This window comes from Cydia fagiglandana, chromosome 26 (genome assembly GCF_963556715.1).
Source record: "Cydia fagiglandana chromosome 26, ilCydFagi1.1, whole genome shotgun sequence".
In the NCBI taxonomy this organism is placed as follows: Eukaryota; Metazoa; Arthropoda; class Insecta; order Lepidoptera; family Tortricidae; genus Cydia; species Cydia fagiglandana.
The window spans coordinates 9,644,846-9,663,180 of NC_085957.1; the positions used below are offsets into that span (position 1 = coordinate 9,644,846).

The following is an 18,335-nucleotide window of genomic DNA, read 5'->3' on the forward strand; positions in this document are numbered from 1 at the left end:
TTAGGGTTCCGTACCCAAAGGGTAAAAGGGTCCCGCTATTACTAAGACTTCGCTGTCCGTCCGTCTGTCTGTCACCAGGCTGTATCTCACGAACCGTGATAGCTAGACAGTTGAAATTTTCACAGATGATGTATTTCTGTTGCCGCTATAACAACAAATACTAAAAACAAAATAAAATAAAGATTTAAGTGGGGCTCCCATACAGCAAACGTGATTTTTGACCAAAGTTAAGCAACGTCGGGCGTGGTCAGTACTTGTATGGGTGACCGTTTTCTTTTTGCATTTTTTTCCGTTTTTTTTTGCTTTATGGTACGGAACCCTTCGTGCGCGAGTCCGACTCGCACTTGCCCGGTTTTTTTATTTCATTGATAGAAAACAGAAATACATGCTGGACAGACTGGTCAGAAACAAGAATGGAAAGAATTTTGACCCATTTGAGTTGCGACATTAAAATACCATAGACTCCATTACACCGTTTTATTGAAAAACTGATCAATATCTATAGACTGTGCTCCTTTTTCTGCATCATTTCCCTCCACTCCTTTTCCCGCTTCATTTCCCTCCTCCGCTTCATTTTCTTTCTCCACTCCCTTTTCCACGTTTCCTTCATCCTTTTCAGTTTTTTTCTTTTTCCACTTCATCTTGAGGTGTTTGAGTCTGTTGTGGGTATAAAGCGCGGCGGAGTATGAGAATGTAGCCGGGCAGAGTTTGCACTGGAACGGCCGGATTCCTTGGTGGGACAGCAGGTGCTCTCTCAGACTCTTTATGACCTGATAACAATTTGCATAATTATTGTACTATGGCCATAGACTAGGAATCCTCTAGACCAGCGGTCGGCAACCCGCGGCCCGCGAACCTCTCTTCCGGCCCGCGAGCCTCCCTGGCTACTTTGTATGTAATATTGACAAATGACAATGTCTGATAAAGTCATAAACAGGGGTCGGACAAAAAGTGCGGATGACGTCAAACCACTTATAGGATGATTTCAAATAGTATTTTTGATTTTCATAAACAATTATCACTTATCATTTATCAACCTCTTTATTAAACGATATCGCCACTTGAAATGAGTAAGTACGTTTTTGACTGACACATTGTCAATCAGATGAACAATAAATTGACTTCGTTATTGTTTAGCTATTGTATCTTCACGATTATATTTAGCTAAAATTTATATTTACTAATGTATAAGAAAACGCTCTAAAATGTCATCTTTACTCGAATATTGTGGCAATTTTCCGTTTTTGGAGGTACGTGACACGGAAGTTTAAATACAAACTCAAACATCATCCTGTGTGCAAGATTACGTCATTTTTACGTCATCCGCACTTTTTGTCCGACCCCTGGTCATAAATATTAACAAAGTGCGGCCCGCGTCCACATCGTTAACTGCTATGTGGTCTTTGGCTGCTAAAAGGTTGCCGACCGCTGCTCTAGACCGAGTTTGGAGCAATTATTTCATGCAACCGATGATGCCAAAAATGCGGGGGTGCGCGGGACGAGGTGAGCGAAGTCCCGTGCCGTGATTGGTCCGTTCAAAGACACGGACGTCACACAAAGACACTTTCGACTCGAACATGGAGTAAAACTACCGTAGCGTGGCAGAGGGGGTAGCGCGACTATGCTCAGTCTGGAGGATGTTTTGTCTGTGACTATGGCCTCTTAAAGACCCACCGTATAAAGTTTTGAATTTGAACCTTATTCTAAAAGTAAATTAGAATGAATTTCGTTTGTTTAAAAAAACAATGAAATAAAAGAAATGCTACTTTATTTGGTTCATGAAAGGATCAAATTAAATTGCACGAATATGTACAGTCGCCATCAGATATATCGGAGCAGCCAAGGTGTTCACAAATATCTGAACACGCCTGTATTAATAAAAAAATAAAAAAAATAAAAATCTTTTATTTCAGACTAAGTAAGTCCATAAAAATGTTAGTTATATTACAAAACTTAAAAAAGGCTATGTTAGTTAATAATCAAAAACAAAAAAAAAAAAAACAAAATTAAAGGTTCCACTGACAGGAGCAGGTAGTAGATATTTTTATTCACTACCTGTTCCTGCCAAGCCAATGACAACCTCCACCCAGTACTTGGTTAGCGGACAGTCCAGGCGTTCCGCTAACACCCTCAGCATACTGTTGCTGTTGCCACGCACCGTCCTTAGCATCGAGGCAATTCTTTTCCGCCTTATAGCGAAAAAGTCATCCGTCCGCGCCTCGGCAAACATGGCTGATGCACTGCAGTGCTTCGGCAGCCTCAGCAGCATCCTGAGGATGTTATTGTACTGCACCCTTAAGGTGTTATAGGACCTCCGCGTAAAGCTTACCCACAGGCTGCACGTGTAAAAAGTTTGACAATATGCTTTAAAAAGCGTCAACTTGACTTGATCGTTACAACGTGCAAACCTGCGGGCAAGCATATTTCCCCTCACTGCCATCGCCCTTCTTTCCCTCTCCAGGTCCAGATCGTCATTTAGGTCCGCAGTTAGCATGTGGCCCAAATACTTAAACCGATTCACTATCTTAAGGGGCTCGCCCCCCAGCATGATCTTAGGCGGGGTGTTTGGGTTATATTTTTTTGCCTTAAAAATAAGCACCTCGCTTTTATTCGCATTATATTTAAGACCATGCTGTAGAGCGTAGCCCTCGCACACTCTAAGTAATCTCCTAATGGAGTCAACCGACGGTCCCAGCAGGACCATGTCGTCTGCATAACTTATGTTATTGAAACAGATATCACCTATATGACAGCCGACATGCGTCCTGCTGAGCCGTACTATCAGCTCATTCACATATAGGCTAAATAGGACGGGGGATGACAACCCCCCCTGCCGTACACCACATTTCAGCCTATACACCTCAGAGTCTACCCCAGCCCATCTTACGCGATTGACCTGGCTGCTGTACCAATATTTTAATAAAGCCACGCACTCCCTAGGTAGATCGGTTTTCTGCAGCTTGTCCCACAATATGTCGTACACAACCAGATCAAAAGCTTTGGACAAGTCCAGAAAACACGCATAAATAGGCGTGTTTCTGTCCTTGTAGTACTTGACAGCCTGCTTAACGCACAAAATCGCACTTTCCGTCGACAGAGTATTGTCAAGGCGATAGAGTGCATGTTCAGATATTGTGAACACCTTGGCCGCTCCTATATATCTGATGGCGACTGTACATTGCAATGTACAGCAGTCTCAGGAGGATAGGGTGGCTCTATTTAATTTAAAATAAATTATTTTATACCATGCATGAAATAAAGCACCAGAAGATTAAGAGAGAAACGTACACAGCAGTTATTTTTAGACACAATTTCTATTTTAAAACCCGTATAAAATTATAAAGAGTGGTAATTTGACTGTGTTTCAGCTATTTATAGTTCGTGTTTTATCATTAGAAATAAGGTAAACAATCTTGATGTGTCTTAATTGAAAAACACATTTTAAAAATAAGTTACTGCAAATATGTAACAGTTATGAATCTAATACGATCATTTATATTCTTCTGCTTTCATAAGTAAATGTTTTTGATTTTTAAAAAGCGTTTTTCAATTAAAAGACATGTCAAGATCGCTTACCTTCTTGCAAGTTCTTTCTAATGCTAAAAAAAAACGTATTATAGGGTTGTCAAAATTCAAGTCATTAACTTATCTGTGGTCGTGCACGCAAAGGGACGTCAAGTTGGGTCAACCCTAATAATTGCTCGGAGCAATGCTGAGCCGAGCGGAGCCGAGTTTGGCCGAAGTCAGGAGTTTCGCACCCCTCACCAGAAGATTAATAGAGGAATGAAACATAGACAGCAGTTATTTTTAGACACAATTTCTGATTTAAAAAACAGTTGCGTCGAGCAGCAGCCATAGAGTTGGCCAGACGCCGACGCTAGGTCAGTGGGGAGACACCCCTGACTTCGGTCGAACTCGGCTCCGTTCGGCTCAGCGTTGATCCGAGCAATTATTAGGGTTGGCACCACTTGACTTGTGCGTGCACGACCACAGATAAGATAATCACATGAATTTTGACAACCCTAAATAGCCGAAAGGGATAGTGCCATATATTAGAAAGGGATATCATGATTCGACCCTGAATCGCTGTCAAACTTCGGGTTTGTAGGAAGTGTCCTTTCTGTACGGTAGTACTATTATTTCTTCTGTGGCTAGGGTGGGACTCTTACCGTGAATGACTTCCCGCAGAGATGACAGACGTGCGGGCGCCGCTTGGGGGCGTCTTCGTGCGCAGTTGCGACGTGACGCCGCAGCTGCGACGCCTTCGCGTACCGCTTGCCGCACGTCGAGCATTTGTGCTGTTTCTGTAATAATTACAACCCTTTAACACATTCAATACCACTAAGTGCTACGGGTTACGCTCGTGGCGCGTAGCCACGGTTTCGTCGTATGTAGCGCGTAGTCGCTACGAACAGTGTACCCGACAGTCGGGTTCTTGGTGTTGAATGTGTTAAGAGCCAACAGGAGTGGTCATTTCTCCGTACAAACTTACTCGACTGTTTCCTCCGTGGGTTTTGATGCTAGGATTTTTTCAACACAGATTAATATTGTCAATATCTGTGTCGGACCGTTTTGCTTTTTTTGATATTTTTGTTTTTTAAGGCCTAGGCCTAGGCCCTTCAAAAATAGCCTCATTGACTATGCCGCAATGAGAGGCGTAGTATTCAAAACTGGTATCAATTAGCCAAAAAAGCAAAACGGTCCGACACATAATTTCATAATCATTTAGATTTCCAAGTTTGGTTACGATTGGTTAAGTTTTGGAGGAGGAAACAGTCGAGTACGAAACTTAGATTTTTGAGATTTTTACGCAAGATTTTCGCCTTATCCTTACCGCACTAGTTTTAGAAGCCGCTTCCGTTAGCGAGACGAGTATATTTACCTAAAATATTTAAAACTCAGCTCCTGTTTCGTATTAACAATAAACAATATGATTAGCTGTCGAGCTCTATCCTCCTAAGGCCCAAGGTCCTACCTATAGTACTTATTCAGTTCAATGAAATTTAAATCATATTCGATTGGAACAGAGTTGCTTTTGCTTAACTCTATTTCCTACACTAAAGGTTCAAATGTCTGTGGCAAATATTGCATTTTTCATCTGTATGGCTGGGCCTTAGGAAGCTATTAGGAAACTACGAACTATACCTTGTTGAGATGCACGACGTTGACGTGCAACTCTCGCCGGCTCTGTGTCGGGAACCTTCTATTGCACGTCTCACACACGAAGCTGCAACAATCGAAATTGAACCTCATTTCATGGCAGTTAAGGTTTATTATTGAGCTAGAGCGAATGTCTCCGTTTCAGAGGGCCTAACGCGAACACCGAAGTTCGCTTATTGCGAACTTTCTCTGTCACTCTAATTACGCCTTATACGAGCGGGGTTCAAACCCCGGCTCGTACCAATGAGTTTTTTCGGAATTTATGTACGAAACATCATTTGATATTTACCAGTCGCTTTTCGGTGAAGGAAAACATCGTTAGGAAACCGGACTAATCCCAATAAGGCCTAGTTTCCCTTCTGGGTTGGAAGGTCAGATGGAAGTCGCTTTCGTAAAAACTAGTGCCTACGTCAAATCATGGGATTAGTTCACAAGCGGACCCCACGTTTCCATGAGCTGTGGTAAAATGGCGGGATAACCCGAGGAAGAGGACTGTAGATATAGTGTGTAGCTTTCAAATAGAGCTCGACGGCTAATCCTATTGTCTATTGTTAAGTAAAACCGCTCGTGCCACGTGCCACAACCACCTTCATAAAAAATACGTACTTCGGTTACTGAGTGCCGGCGAGTCGAACGCTACAGAACCAGTCTAAAATGTGTCATCGAGATGCGTAACAAAGGCGCGTTATCGGAGAGCGCACCTACACTGTTTTTTTGAGCGTTGGACTAGCCCGCGCTCAGGTGCCAAATAGAATAATTAAAGGTCTCTACCCACTACACCGTATCATACCATGACCGTGCTATGAACGTGTCAGGCAAAAAAATATTCTTTGTATTAAAAAGTATGAGACTATGCCCACTAGCCCGTTCCGTCACCGACCATACCCATCGCGTGCCATGCACGGACCGTCAAGAATTGTCGGCGAGGATATTTTGCCGGTGCCGAAAAGCTCCGTGCATGGCACGCAACGTTGCCAGAACGGTGCGTGCAGACGACGAAACGGTGGGCATACGGGTTATAACCGCTTATGGTGACCGTTCTAAGCCCGTTATAAACGCGTTGCTGTATTTCTTGCTCGCTCTTACCACTCTGATAACTATTCGCTCGCTCTTTCTGACGAGGCATGCTCTCGCGGATATAACGCGGGTACTAATAAGGGGATGAAACGCGGATGCTACGGGGATTATAGGCGGATGCTACGGGGATGATGCGCGGTTACTACGGGCACTAAACCCGTTATGTACGGATATGAAACAATGTGGACACGGTGTAGTGGGCATAGTAGTCCGTATCGCGTTACATTCCGTGCCTGATACGTTCACAGCACGGTCATGGTATGATACGGTGTAGTGGGCAGAGACCTTAAGACCCTTTTTTGCAGGTAAGTAGCACGTGCGGTTTTACTTAACAATAGACAATAGGATTAGCCGTCGAGCTCTATTTGAAAGCTACACACTATACCATAAGTTTTCATGTTTTGTTCGTCTATAGTTGGGTACAGTGACTCACGTATATTGCTCCCGCGGCGTGTGCTTGAGACCCAATAGGTGCTGCTTGAGAGCGCTCTGTGAGGGAAACTGTACTTCACACTGCTTGCAATACAAGTCCGGCTTCAAATCCTCCAAGGTATTTATTTCCTATAACAATAGGCTAAGTCAGATCAAGTGCGGGTAGTTTGCAAAACCCGCGCAGCAAAAGAAATAGTCAACATTAATAAGTACAGTAGAATCCGTTTATTATGACTCCGCTTATACTGACCAACCGCTTACTATGACTTAATTACTGTGCGAAGTTTGGTTTTCATATAAAATTCTTTGTGACAAATTCGGATAAAATGACTTCGCTTATAGTGACAAACCGCTTACTATGACCTAAAAATCCTATTTCCATGAAATTATGTCCGGTTATACTGACACATTCGCTGGTTTTCGTGGCCGTCATCACATCTTTCCCTTCGAGGACGTTTGGTGCGTTCGTGGCGTGTAAGGTATTTTAGTTTTGATAAGTTGTTGTTACAAGTTTAATAAAACTCATTTCTCATAAAGGAATTTGAGATTAATTTTAAAACATACTTGTACAACAACATAAATAAGATATGACATCCGCTTAGTATGACGTGTTTGTCACTTCCCTTCGATGTCATTATAAGCGGATTCTACTGTATTTAGTATTAAGATTATTGCCATGCCCTAACAGGGTACCATGTACCGACTTTATAATGTTTTAATACCATTCTATGTAAAAATGAACATGGACGCAATAAATATATTATGAATTTTATGTTGATACAATTTCTCGCCAGTCTGCCTGTGACCTTATGTGTGTGTGTGTGTGTGTGAACGTTACGTTCGAAACGTCAGGCCATAACTAAACGTAAGTTTTACGCGACTTAAGACGAAACAGGGGCTGAAATTTAAATATTTTAGGTAAATATACCCGTCTCGCTAACGGAAGCGGCACCTAAAAGTAGTGCGATAAGGACAAGGCGAAAAATCCTGCGTAAAAATCTCAAAAATCGAGGTTTCGTACTCCTCTGTTTCCTCCTCCAAAACTTAACCAATCGTAACCAAATTTGGAAATCTAAATGATTATGAAATTATCTGTGTCGAACCGTTTTGCTTTTTTGGCTAATTGATATCAGTTTTGAATGCCACGCGGCATAGTCAATTAGGCCATTTTGGCCATTTTTGAAGGGCACTAGCGCCTTAAAAAACAAAAATATCAAAAAAAAGCAAAACGGTCCGACAAAGATATTGACAATATTAATCTGTGTTTAAAAAATCATTGCTCTAGCTTCAAAAACCACGGAGGAAAACGAGGAGTACGTTTGTATGGAGAAATGACCACTCTGTTGGCTCTTAAGTCCCATGTTAGTTATAAAAGTACGTGCACATTGCTCGCTTGCCCAGGTGCGACTAAAGGCAACTTGTCCAATTTGTCACAAGGTAAGCGCTTCAATTTTAGAACGCCTATAACGTATCTCGAGTAGAAAATCATTGATATACATTAATACATTATAGTTCGTTTTTTTAGGGTTCCGTACCCAAAGGGTAGAAGAACGGGACCCTATTACTAAGACTTCGCTGTCCGTCCGTCCGTCCGTCTGTCACCAGGCTGTATCTCACGAACCGTGACCTAACCTATAGTTCGTTTTTTTTAGCATTAGAAAGAACTCCGCAGAAGCAAGCGTGCAGTTATTATCAGGCTCGTTAATTATTAATAATTATTGAATTGTCTAATGTAGCATGGTCAATACATAAAAATTAATTCAAATTGTTACCGCTAAAAGTGCCAGATTTAGAACCACAAGCGAACTTCTGCGAAGTTCTTTCTAATGCTAAAAAATACGGACTATAGACAGTTGAAATTTTCACAGATGATGTATTTCCGTTGCCGCTATAACAACAAATACTAAAAACAGAATAAAATAAAGATTTAAATGGGGCTCCCATACAACAAACGTGATTTTTGACCAAAGTTAAGCAACGTCGGGAGTGGTCAGTACACTCAGTACTTGGATGGGTGACCGTTTTTTTTTTTGCTTTTTTTTGTTTTTTTTTTCATTATGGTACGGAACCCTTCGTGCGCGAGTCCGACTCGCACTTGCCCGGTTTTTTAGTATTAGAAAGAAGGTAAGCGATCTTGACATGTCTATTAATTGAAAAACGCTTTTTAAAAATCATTAACTATTACTTATGAAAGCAGAAGAATATAAATGATAGTATTAGATTCATAATTGTTACATATTTGCCGTGAGTTATTTTTAAAGTGTTCTTCAATCAAAAGACACATCAAGATTGTTTACCTTATTTATATTTTATTTTATTTTCTTTATTGGGGAAAAAAACAAACATAGGCAGATATATAATACAAAAGAGTACATAGATTTATATATTAGTAGGTGCAACCTACATCCTGAGACAATTCCCACTATGATTTGTAAACCTAGGATATTTAAGTGGCATTGTCATCGGATTGAGGGATAACAGGATAATAGATACTAAACTAACATTGATAGACAGACGATAATAATAATCATTACAGTGCTGACAAGATTACACACATAACATTCTAGCAGCGAGATGAGGAACTACATATTTACACTTATATTATGATAAATATAGGACTAAGCATATATTGGGCCAACAGTAATTATCTAGTTAAGACGAATCAAATTTTATGGTAAGTTTAAGGATAAAAGAATTCTAATGCTAAAATAAAGTAACTATAGGGGCATTTCACGGCAAGCGGGCAGCGAAAAAAGTGTCAGGTCATAGAATTTGCTGAAATTTGGAATAATTATACTACTCGATATTCTAAAAATACGCATTCTTTTATTTTTTTTTTATTTGGCACCGTTTCCGGTTTGGAAGCATTTAAAAAATGGACGAAAATTGAGGAGAGCATTTTACAAAAGCTGATGCAGCTATTATTTAATAAACTGAAAAATAAGTTCAATATTGGTTTGTATACAATTTTAATTGCTTTATCTTGCAGTTATAACAATTTTGATATATTTTAATTTTTTCATACAAAAATCCGGAAATGAAAATTTCAAGTCAAATTTATATAAAGTTCGGTATTTTTGAAATTTTTTGTTTTTGCCTCAAAATGTAGCTTATAGTCCATCAAAAATACATGGAAAGTTTGAGAGTGGGATCTGCATTAGTTTCGGAGATACATGAACTAAAGTGCAAACGTGCCGGTCTGAGCGTCGTACTGGCGATTCCTTAGTTACCCAGTCAAATAAAGGTTTTGTCCCTGGAATGACAAATAATAAGCTGGAAACTCGTATAACCACACCTTCGTGTCGGCGGTCTTGAATTACGATAAAAGTCATAGAAAACCTCGTGTTCGCGCCGGAGTTTATTCAAGGTCAAAGGTCACAAAAATTGCTTTATCACAAATATCAAGGTTTCTATACCTCCAACGATGTTTACATATAAATGAAGATTGTAGAGCATACAATTTGAGACACATCATGTTCAGGGCATTTTTCCCGAACCTCAACCGTTTTGTAGGAATTGTCGGATAATTTGGATATAGACGGCGCAAAACGCGTAGCGGTCAGCCATACGCTCCGTAATGCAAGTTCACCGTGAATTCCGGTTAATAATAAATAAATAAATATTATAGGACATTCTTACACAGATTGACTAAGTCCCACAGTAAGCTCAAGAAGGCTTGTGTTGTGGGTACTCAGACAACGATATATATAATATACAAATACTTAAATACATAGAAAATACCCATGACTCAGGAACAAATATCTGTATCATCATACAAATAAATGCCCTTACTGGGATTCGAACCCAGGACCATCGGCTTCGCAGGCAGGGTCACTACCCACTAGGCCAGACCGGTCGTCAAACTATAACTTCTATAAAGTTATTTATTTCATAAGATGCTATTTACGGATCATACGCTGATTTTAGAACAAAAGTTGTCTCTCCTGTGGACAATAGTTAACAGCTTGTGTGATTTGATTTGATTTTGATGAAGCTTTTATCGCAGACTGTACTTTTTTTTCAGTTATCTGCTCAATTCTGCGAATATATTTTATGGCCATGATGATGGGCTGATGTCATTATCTCATTATATATTCTTATTTATACATTAAAAACGATCAGCTTCGCACGGGTTAATAAAATTATACATAAACCATCCTCTTGAATCACTCTGTCTATTTAAAATACACAGGGACAAACAACGGGAAGCGATTTTGTTTTCACCTATGTAGTAATGTCATTAAAAATATTGCATTGTCATTGGTTTTTCATAAATGTGCCAAATTTTAACTCAATGTAAAACCAACAAATAGTCAACGTTTGCAAATGTTGAAGACAGATCGAAAAAATACATATTTCCATCGCCAGTTAAATAAAATATTGTGGAAATATTTACTTGTATTATTTGTACTTCAACTTTACCTCTTTTCTGCGGACATTACAGGCAACAAACCCTAATTTTCTAATTAATCCTTGAAGGGGTACTTCTTTTACATATCAGCCTATTTCATAGTTAAAATGATTGCATAAATGCACAAAAGCTGTTAACTATTGTCCACAGAAGAGGCAACTTTTGTTCTAAAATCAGCGTTTTTTTTTTTTTATACCACATCGGTGGCAAACAAGCATACGGCCCGCCTGATGGTAAGCAGTCACCGTAGCCTATGAACGCCTGCAACTCCAGAGGTGTTACATGCGCGTTGCCGACCTTTTAAAAACCTGTACACTCCTTTTTTGAAGAACCCCATACTGTAGACCCTCGGGAAAACCTCGGGAGGGAGCTCATTCCACAGCCGGAGCGTCCGCGGGAGGAAATTCCTCTTAAATCGCACAGTACGCGACCATTTAGGTTCTAGGGTGTGAGGATGAACACCCTGCCGACGGCGAGCGGTGCGGTGATAGAAAGCGGCCGTTGGCATCATGTCAAATAGTTCCTCAGAGCACAACCCATTGTACAAGCGGTAGAACACACACAAGGAGGCAAAGTCTCTCCTTAGACTTAAAGGTTCAATACCGCTTGTGAGTTTGGGATCATCGACGATTCGCACAGCGCGCCTTTGGACTGAGTCGAAGGGTCCAAGCTGGCATCCAGGTGCTCCTGCCCAAAGGTGACAGCAGTACTCCATATGGGGTCTGACTTGCGATTTATAAAGCAGCAGTCTTTGCCCCGGAGTAAAGTATCGCCTCGCTTTATTGAGCACACCGAGTTTTTTGGATGCCAGCGCAGCCTTACCTTCCAGGTGGCTGCCGAATTGGACGTCACTGGAGATGTCAACACCGAGGATCCCAATACTCCCTGACATGGTAAGGGCTGTGCCTTGGAACTGTGGGACCACAGTGAATGGGGTTTTCTTAGCAGTGAACGCGCAAACTTGTGTCTTGGTGGGGTTGAATCGCACTAAATTGTCCCGGCCCCACACCGAAACTCTGGATAGAGTGCTCTCAATGTCTGACACAAGCTTTTCACGACTCTCCAGCACCACAGAGCGAGGGATATTGGCACGGCCTGTGTAAAAGGCATCCCCAGTACTGTCGTCTGCATAGCAATGAATGTCATCGATAGACAACATGTCATTGATGTGCAGCAAAAACAGCGTAGGGGATAGCACAGAACCTTGCGGAACGCCAGCGTTAATGTCCATGCTATCGGAGCAGCTTCCGTCTACTACGGCTCGTATGCGTCTGCCGGACAAAAAGCTAGCGATCCATTTGCATAGTCCCTCCGGCAATCCATAAGATGGTAACTTCGACAAGAGACCCCGATGCCAGACCCGATCGAACGCCTTCGCTATATCTAGGCTTACTGCCAATGCCTCACCTTGACTCTCAATGGCCGAAGCCCAGCGGTGTGTGAGATACACTAGAAGATCACCAGACGAGCGACCGTGGCGAAAACCATATTGGCGGTCGCTGATCAGATCGTGTTCTTCTAGGTATCTCAGGAGCTTTGCGTTGATTATACGCTCCATGACCTTAGAGAGAAGGGAGGTAATAGCGATAGGCCTGTAATTCGATGGGTCCGATCTATCGCCCTTTTTAGGCACAGGGTGTACAAGGGCCGTCTTCCACGAAGATGGAACATGCCGTTTGTCGCTAGAGAGTGAGAAAAGACGCGCTAACACGGGACATAACTCAGGAGCACACTGCTTTAGCACAAGAGCTGGTATGCCGTCTGGCCCGCTCGACTTATGGACGTTCAGGGATAGCAACTCCCGCCGAATATCCCTCTGCGTGAATGAGATTTCTGGCATGGAGTATACGCACCGCGGGATGGTGGGCGGCACGGCGCTACCGTCGTCGTTCAGGGTCGAGTTCGAGGCAAAAAGAGTACCAAGGAGGTCGGCTTTCTCCTTTGCACTGTGGGCCAGATCACCATCAGCTTTCCGCAGTGGTGGTAAAGACGACTGACAAGAATTTCCCTCGGCAGCTTTGGCAAGTGACCAGAACGCGCGACTCCCAGTGGGATAGCCCGCTAGTTTCTCACCAATTCTGCCGACGAAATCGTATTTAGCCCTGGCAATGGCTTTTTTACTGGACCTCGAGGCAGCGTTTAAATTGCGCTTCACATCAGAAACGTTCGGATCCTTATTAGCTACGGCCTTGGTCCAAGCCCTGTAAGCGGCTTGCTTGCGAACTGTAGCTTCTTTACAAGGCCGATTAAACCAAGGACGTCGCTTTGCTCCCGCAGCTATTACCGAGTTGGGAATGAAACAGTCCATTCCCAGCAGTATTGTCTCGGCAACATTGGCTGCACAGGAGTCAGGATCGTCTGATGTGAAACAGAGCTGCCTCCACGGCAACGAGGCGTAGAATTCACGCAGTCCGTCCCAATCTGCTGACTTATAATGCCACACGCGCCGCGAGCTAGCTGGCTGTGGTGGATCGGGCCGCGCGCAAGGTGCCTGTGCCCGGACGAGGCAGTGATCGGACGAACCGAGAGGTGCATTCACTGAGACGGAATATCCGTCCGGACGTGTGGTCAGCAGGAGGTCCAGTAAAGAGCTCGTATGGTTCTCGATATTTGGAATTCTCGTGGGAGAATGTACCAGTTGCGAAAGTCCATAGGCCAGAGAAAAATCGTGAGCAGCCCTCCCTGCGTGGTCGGTGGACCGGGAACTAAGCCACTCAACGTGGTGAGCGTTAAAATCCCCCAAAATCACCAGCTCTGCGGAAGGGTACTGCTCCAGAAGTTTGTCAGCCGTCCGTTGTAGGTGCTCGAAAAGCCGGGTTGTTTCCGTGTTTCCGCTATGAGACCTGTATAGGCACGCGTAGATACGAGTGTGGCCGCTGTAATCCACACGCACCCACAGAACTGACAGGTCCCTGTCTTCAAAGGCATGGAGGTGGCGACAGCAGACCTCCTGCCGGGCATACATACATACACCAGCGTGTCTCATGAACTTGTGTTCAAGCGTATAGCCGGGATATAACAGGTATGCAGTGTCCGCCGGGCAGGATATCTGCGTCTCCGTTAAAAATAGGATGGTCGGCTGCGCAGATTCCAGGTGGTAATGGACTGCGCTCAAATTAGAATGCAATCCCCTGATATTGCAAAAGTCCACTTGCGTGGAAGGGGGTGCCGCCGAGAAACCATTTCTTTTTTTTCCCTTATTTGCCATATAGTTGAGTGTACAAAGAGGGTTCGGGGTGTTGACGGCTTAAGGGACAAGAGAACGGAACAGATCTGCCAAAGGGATATGTAGAGTAGTGCGGTTCACAGGCACGGCGTACGGAAGGGCCCCCGGTCCCCCCCTGGTGCAGCAGCCGGGTCCACTCCGGTCTCCTTCTCCGGCACGACTACTACATCAAGGATTTTTCGCGAGGTTGGTGGTTCAGCCTCCCAGGGCGGAGATTAAGTAATCCCTGGGTTCGGGAACCCTACTAACCTGCGGGCGGCCAGCGGACAGCCGTTTCACCGGGTCTCCCTGATAGCCGCACCTGTACTCCGCTTCCACATAGACCAAAGGCAGTACCGTGAGTTCCATAGGTCCCCCGTCGTCAACACACGGCACCCTTGATGAGCTCTCTGGCAACCTTACTCACCGGCAGGAACACAACACTATTAGTAGGGTCTAGTGTTATTTGGCTGCGGTTTTCTGAAAGGCGGAGGTACTTCCCCAGTTGGGCTCTGCTCTAGATCCGGAATGACATCTGCTGCGCTGTGCCCTACCACACTAAGCGAGATGACACTCACAGTGCCCATACCTCTCTTTTGGACGTAGTTTAAGGACATACCCATAGGGTCCAAATGATCCGTAAATAGCATCTTATGAAATAAATAACTTCATAGAAGTTATTATTAACCGGAATTCACGGTGAACTTGCATTACGGAGCGTATGGCTGACCGCTACGCATTTTGCGCCGTCTATATCCGAATTATCCGACAATTCCTACAAAACGGTTGAGGATCGGAAAAAAATTCCGAAACATGACTTGTCACAAATTATATGCTCTACAATCTTCATTGGATGTCTTTCAATCTATATGTAAACTTCATTGGAGCTATAGAAACCTTGATATTCGTGATAAAGCAATTTTTGTGACCTTTGACCTTGAATAAACTCCGGCGCGAACACGAGGTTTTCTATGACTTTTATCGTAATTTAAAGACCGCCGAAACGAAGGTGTAGTTATACGAGTTTCCAGCTTATTATTTGTCATTCCAGGGTCAAAACCTTTATTTGACTGGGTAACTAAGGAATCGCCAGTACGACGCTCAGACCGGCACGTTTGCACTTTAGTTCATGTATCTCCGAAACTAATGCAGATCCCACTCTCAAACTTTCCATGTATTTTTGATGGACTATAAGCTACATTTTGAGGCAAAAATAAAAATTTTCAAAAATACCGAACTTTATATAAATTTGACTTGAAATTTTCATTTCCGGTTTTTTGTATGAAAAAATTAAAAAATATCAAAATTGTTATAACTGCAAGATAAAGCAATTAAAATTGTATACAAACCAATATTGAACTTATTTTTCAGTTTATTAAATAATAGCTGCATCAGCTTTTGTAAAATGCTCTCCTCAATTTTCGTCCATTTTTTAAATGCTTCCAAACCGGAAACGGTGCCAAATAAAAAAAAAAAAAAAAGAATGCGTATTTTTAGAATATCGAGTAGTATAATTATTCCAAATTTCAGCAAATTCTATGACCTGACACTTTTTTCGCTGCCCGCTTGGCGTGAAATGCCCCTATAACAAGGTTTACCTTTTTATGTTTGTTCTTGTGGTGCCACTTGAGGGTAAAATCGTTGCGACAAACTTTCCCGCAAACCTCGCATGCGACAGGCTTGGCTTCACCGTGGATCCTGAAATGAAACCCTTTTCTATATAAAAATTATGTACAGGCAGCAGCAGAAGTTGCTAAACGGGCGAGGTGTTCAAAATGATCCGCTAGCCAAGGTGACAATCGCTATCGCTTCGACAACGAAACGCTTCGTGTCTCGCTATCACTCTATTAGTGCGACAGTGACAGTTGCGTTTCGATCGCTACACAGCGTAAGGCCCGCCATACACGGACTGCTTTGAGCAGTCAGTGCCAACAGCTTGAAGCGGTCGCCGTTGGGTGATCTGCAGTTTCAATACAAAATCGTCATTCGCAATACACGAACCACTGAAGCAGTTGCAACTGCTTCGGGCGGTTGGCTGCGCGGTGAAATTTCATCATGCGGTCAAGCAGCAAAAGCAGTCCGTGTATGTTGATCACTGGGTTACTGCTCGAGCAGTCCGTGTATGGCGGCTCTAAGCGATTGGCATGTTGGCTACGCGGCCAAGACGCGACTTTATTCTTATGAGAGTAAAAGCGTAGCAAGATAATTTTGAACACCTCGCTCGCTTAGCAACTTGTGCTGCTGACTGTACTCTTTTTAATACAAGGTGGCCAAAAAATAAGTGTATTCCCGTTGCCAGGGAGGTTTTGGACTATGGGACTAACAAATTGACTAAGCCCCACGGTTCGCTCAAGAAGGCTTGTGTTGTGGATAATCAGAAAACGATAATTATGTATAATATATAAATATTTAAATACATAGAAACCACCCATGACTCAGGAACGATTATCTGCGCTCATCACACAAATATATCTTTTACCAGGATTTGAACCCGGGACCATCGGCTTCATAGGCAGGGTCACTACCCACTAGGCCAGACCGCGCGGTCGTCATGTTTGTTTACATTAATTCGCAATTTGTATTAAACTCCATATCCTTTATTAATTTTTGATTTTAAGTTAGGTTCTTTATAACATGAATATAAAAATAAAATACAAAAGCATATAAAAACAATAAAAAATACATATAAACGCAATATAAAAAACTTAACCTAGGGTGCCGCCGGCAGCTGGGCAGGGTCCAAGCTGCCGGTGGTCAGGGCCGCAGAGTGAGGAACCGACGTACTATACGCGCCGTGTCCAAAATTACCGCCTTCTGCATCTGGCCCTTGATCCAACCACCCAGCGAGAGTCTCTCTAGGTGTTGGTCGAGACTCTTCGCTATGAGACCGTTCGCTGACACGACTATCGGAACAATGACCGTCGAGTCAACATCCCACATGGGGGTTATCTCGTGAGCCAATTAAATTAAACTCCATTATTATTGTAATGCTTACATAGCGATATGCAATTTGAGGACTTGTTTGTCCTTCAAGGACTTGTTGCAGTGTGGACAGGTCACGCGCGGACCCTGCTTCCTCTTGTACTTCTTCTTCTTAGCTCTGAAAATTAGTAGATTGTCTCACAAGAGAGCAAAATTACATATTTACGGCGACGGCGTATATTGAACCCTGAAGGGAAGGATCCTACAATACATAGAAAGGTAAATCCCTAGCTACGATCGAGATTCTAAATAAGAATAAATGTATTATTTATTTATATGCAAAAAAGAAAGAAAAATCACTTCGTAGAATAGAAAAGTGCCATTTTGATCCCTCCTGCCGAGCAAGAAAAAGCCCTTATCATCACACTCGCTCAGTAAATGTGGAATTGCACGCAGGTTTAGCAGGAGTTATAGAAAAAGCGTTCTCCCTAGGGAGTTATGAAGTTTCTAGTGCCATAATTAACAGTTTTTTGCGGCAAGCCGTTGCGATTTAACTTACTCTCGTTTGCAATATTCAACTTACGCCCCATGTTGCACAATGTACTATTTTCGAATAGGAGTTAGGTGATGTGAAATAGTTAATTTCACATGACCTGTTCGGAAAAGGCGTTTTTTCCGAACAGGCTAGGTGGGATCAAAGTGGCAGCTTGCAAGATTTGACAAATAGGCTACATTCCTACTAGTCAAATGAGCTTCTTTTTTAAAACTGTCAAAACGATTTGCTAATATGGAATTTATATGAAAACAAATGTAGTGACGTCACGGTAAACTCACCTACTTTTTATATTTCAATCCGATTTATTAAATACAATTTGTGTTTAAAAATAGCTGCTATCTATGTTTTTCTAATAATTATCTGATGCTTTATTTCGTGCACGGTTTGAAATAATTTATTTTAAGTACTGGAAACATCCCTATTCAGACCAATACAACAGGGTTTTGGACGGTATTTAAAATAAATTATTTTTCACCATGCACGAAATAAAGTACCAGAAGATTAATAGAGAAACGTGGACAGCAGTTACTTTTAGACACAATTTCAATTTTAAAACCCGTATAAAACTATAA

The 18,335-nt window shown here is 42.5% G+C and overlaps 1 protein-coding gene across 1 annotated transcript in view; it reads right to left on the reverse strand.

The window, feature by feature from the left end:
* Positions 1-467: 467 nt before the first annotated feature.
* Positions 468-18,335, reverse strand: part of LOC134677652 (zinc finger Y-chromosomal protein-like) — a 29,555-nt gene continuing 11,687 nt past the window's right edge. The window contains exons 7-12 of the mRNA XM_063536113.1: positions 17,281-17,385; positions 15,884-15,983; positions 6,671-6,798; positions 5,146-5,227; positions 4,170-4,304; positions 468-770 (exon numbers count right to left, since the gene is read on the reverse strand). Of these exons, the coding sequence (XP_063392183.1) occupies positions 468-770; positions 4,170-4,304; positions 5,146-5,227; positions 6,671-6,798; positions 15,884-15,983; positions 17,281-17,385 (853 nt within the window). The remainder of the gene's footprint in view (positions 771-4,169; positions 4,305-5,145; positions 5,228-6,670; positions 6,799-15,883; positions 15,984-17,280; positions 17,386-18,335) is intronic.